The sequence below is a fragment of the Octopus bimaculoides genome, chromosome 27 (assembly GCF_046866305.1).
Source record: "Octopus bimaculoides isolate indiv1 chromosome 27, ASM4686630v1, whole genome shotgun sequence".
Taxonomy (NCBI): domain Eukaryota; kingdom Metazoa; phylum Mollusca; class Cephalopoda; order Octopoda; family Octopodidae; genus Octopus; species Octopus bimaculoides.
The window spans coordinates 19467045-19470854 of NC_142954.1; the positions used below are offsets into that span (position 1 = coordinate 19467045).

The 3810-nt window shown below is 37.4% G+C and overlaps 1 protein-coding gene across 1 annotated transcript in view; it reads left to right on the forward strand.

Annotated features, from left to right (window-relative positions):
- The first annotated feature begins 1338 nt into the window (after positions 1–1338).
- Positions 1339–3810, forward strand: part of LOC149130891 (uncharacterized) — a 185223-nt gene continuing 182751 nt past the window's right edge. Inside the window, exon 1 of the mRNA XM_089343610.1 lies at positions 1339–3504. Coding sequence (XP_089199736.1) covers positions 3359–3504 — 146 coding nt within the window. The 5' untranslated portion in view covers positions 1339–3358. The remainder of the gene's footprint in view (positions 3505–3810) is intronic.

Genomic DNA, 3810 nt, shown 5'->3' on the forward strand with positions numbered 1-3810 from the left:
TTAAAATTTTATTTAAATGAAAAATTCGTTAAGATAAGATTTGCATTTAATATTTCTGTTAGTTTATATTATAATAAATATGAATATGTATATATGTAAATATATATATATATATATATATATATATATATATATATATATATATATATACACACACGTACATATATATACAGTGAGAATTCACAAAAAAAAAACAAAAGACGAAGACGGGTGTGTAAACAACAAACAGATGTATTAGTTTAACGCTCGGGAAGTGAGAAAGTCTTCTACGTTTCGAGCCTACGCTCTTCAACAGAAAACAACACAAATAAACAGGGAGAGGAAATAAACATGGTTTAGTGGCTAGAGATATGTCCGCATATTTGTATGTATGCATATAAGCATCTACACAAGTATACATGAGTTCATATAGGAATACACATATACATGTATGTATGTATGTATGTATGTATGTATGTATGTATGCAAATGTGTACGTCTGTGTTCATTTATCTGTATGTATTCACGATTTCGTGAGTGTATGTATATAATGTATGTATGACTATACGTGTGTGTGTGTGTGTGTGTGTTGTATATCTGTGACTGCTATTAAGGAAAATATTTCCTGTTGAAGTGGGAAATCTCCTGTCCTGTTTTTGTATGTGTGTATTCTGTGTGTGTGCATGTGTTTGTACATGTGTATTTCTGTAGTGAATATGCCTGTGTATGCTCTATTTTTTCGCTGTGTGTTTGTGTGTGCACGAGTATGTATATGTGTGTGTCTGTTTGAGTATGTGCGTGTACACCTGTGTATGCTTGTGCATATGTGTGTGTGCATGTTTGTGTGTGTGTGTGTGTGTGTGTGTGTATGTGTGTGTGTGTGTGTGTATGTGTGTGTGTGTGTGTGTATGTGTATAGACGGAGAGAAATTGATGTTTATATTTACGTGTCCGTTTATGCCCGTGTTTTTTTTTCACTGTGTATGTATGTGTGTGTGCGTGCGTGCGCGTATATGTGTGTGTGTGTGTGTGTGTGTGTGCGGACGTGTGTGGATCTATGTGTATGATCGTATATTTACGAGTACATGTGTTTCGCGTACACATTGACATAAAAGGACAGTTGCGGTTAGATGTGGGACAGCTGGCTAATTTACATGTTAGAGATAGACAGACAGATAAGTAGATAGATAGATAGATAGATAGAGAGAGAGAGAGAGAGAGAGAGAGAGAGAGGGAGGGAGAGAAAATGAAGAAGAGAACGTGAGAGAATAAGAGAAAGAGACAGAGAAAGTAAGAGACCAAGAGAGAGAGAGAAACAGATAGTCAGAGAATAAGAGAAGTGGCAATAGAAAGACAGAGTTTAAGTGAGGCAGATTGTGAATAAGAGAGGGGTTGGGGACAAAATGAGAGAGTAAGGGAGTAGAGAGGGGACAGTCAGAGAGAGAGAGAGAAAGAGTGAATCAGCGAATGAGAAAGTGAGTCAGAGGAAATGGAGAAAGAATGAGATAAAGAGAGAGGCTGAAAAGTAAGAGGCAGTAATTCAATGCGAGAAAGGGAGGGAGTGAGGAAAAGAGAGAGAAAGCAAGGGGGTAATAAGGAGAGAAAAGAAGAGTGAGAGAGAGGGAGGAAGATGAGAGAGTGATGGTATGAGGATCAGATATTGTAAGGTAGATAAGGTGGAAGTGTTTGAAAAGTTAGGACAACTGTACTGAGAGAGAAGGTGAGTGAGAGCGATGGAGAGAGGGGAGAAGAGAGAGAAAGAGAATGAGAGAGAAAGAGAGAGTGGGTAGAGAGAGAATCACAGAGGAAGGGAAGGAGAGATACGGTGGAAGAGAGTCAGATAGAGGGAGATAGGGAGATAGAATAGCAGAGAGGGAGAGAGATAGAGAGAGTCGGTGTGAAATAAAGATAAACTTAGAGATTGAGAGAGAAAGAGAGAGAGAGTGAAAGAGGAGGAGGGAGGAGATAGTTGAGAATGAGGAGAGGAAGGAGGAAGGCAGAGTGAGTAAAAGAGAGAGAGAGAGAGAGAGAGAGAGAGAGAGAGAGAGAGAGAGAGAGAGAGCGAGAAAGGGTGAGATATAAAGGACTGGTATGTATGTGTGAGTGCGTGTTTGTATGTTTGTGAAAGAGAGAGAGAGAGAAAGAAAAGAAAGAGAGAATAAAGGGGAAGATATAAAGGATGGGTATGTGTGTGTGTGTGACCGCGCGCGCGTGTGTGTGTGAGTTTGTGAAAGAAAGAAAGAGACAAGAAAGGAGGAAAATTTAGAAAGGGTGCGCATGTGTGTGAGATAGAGTGAGAGAGTGAGAGAAGAAGGGAAGAAGGTAGGAAGGATGTGTGAAAGAGAGAAAGACAGAGAGAGAGAGTGACAGAAGAAAGAAGAAAGACAAGAAGGATGTGTACGTGTGTGAGGAGTATAGGCGCGCGAGAGAGACGGAGAGAGAGAGAGAGAGAGAGAGAGAGAGAGAGAGATAGGAGATAGATATAAGACATAATGAGAGGTAGAGTGAGAGAGATAGGAGATAGATAGAGACATAGTGAGAGGTAGAGTGAGAGAGAGAAGAGCTAGAGAATCAGGGAAAAGACACTATAAAGTAGATAGACGGAGAGATAGTTTAGTCGGACGAACGGACGAATAGACAGAAAGTACAGAGAACGATAGATAGATAGTTACATATTACATGCATTTATAACCAACTAGACTACACCTTTAGATGGAAACATAGATAGTTAGAAAAACATATATAGCTATATAGAAAAATATTTATTTGTATATGTACACATACACATATACATAAATATATATGTAGATAGATACATAGATGTACAGATAGATACATAGATAAGCGGAACACATTCTTAGAGTCTTAATTTCCCAGATTTTTGTAGATATAGATAGATATAGATATATACATAGATGTATTTAGATATATATAGATGTTTAGGGAGATGTAAAGAGGTAGATAGGGGAGAAAAATGATAAAAATTCTTTGTGTATTTTTTTTAATGTAAACGAATTGAAGTAAGAAAGAAAAATTAATTTAAAGATACCCAGCAAAGAAATTGCAGAAGTGTGGATTATACGAGAATTGTACAAAATACGAGGGAAAATTAACAAGAAAAGAAAAGAATACATGTTTACATACATTGGAAGAAGAAGAATAAGAATTTGAAGAATATAACCCCCTCAAAGAAACAAGAAGACGAATTCTTATACAAGAAAAACAAGGAAGGAAAATACCTAAACAAGGATTCTAAAATAAAACAGGAAAATAAAAGAAGAAAAATAATAATAAATAAAAAAAAAAGAACGACAACCAAATGGTCCATTTTCGGTTTCGCTGGTCCTTAAATTTCTAGAATCCAAGAACCTTACTTATGTATGATTCCTGTAGCGGAAATTTTAGTATTTTGCTTGTACGTGTTACTAATCCAGGAAATTATTGATATATTCTTGGGACGAAAAGCAGAAGGCCAACAAACGGTTTTTACCTGCAGGAATAGTAGCGGGTGCGGCAATTACCAGAGGTAAGTACTACTCCTAGAATTTATAAAGAAGGGTCAGTGAACAGGGTTGGGGTTCCGGGTCTCCTTGGGAGTTTCTTTGTTGTTGTTGTTGGTGATGATGTTTTTTGTTTTGTTGTCCGTTTTCTTCTGTATTTCATTTTTCAGTTCCGTACTCCACCTGGGTGTAAATACTTCATGTAGAAATCGAACTGCTACTGTTGTTGTCGGTGTTAGTGTATTTGCTGATGTTTGCTGTGTGTGCGCGCGCACGTGTATGTGTATAGACATGTGTTTGTATGTGTATGTGTGTACATATATGTATACTTA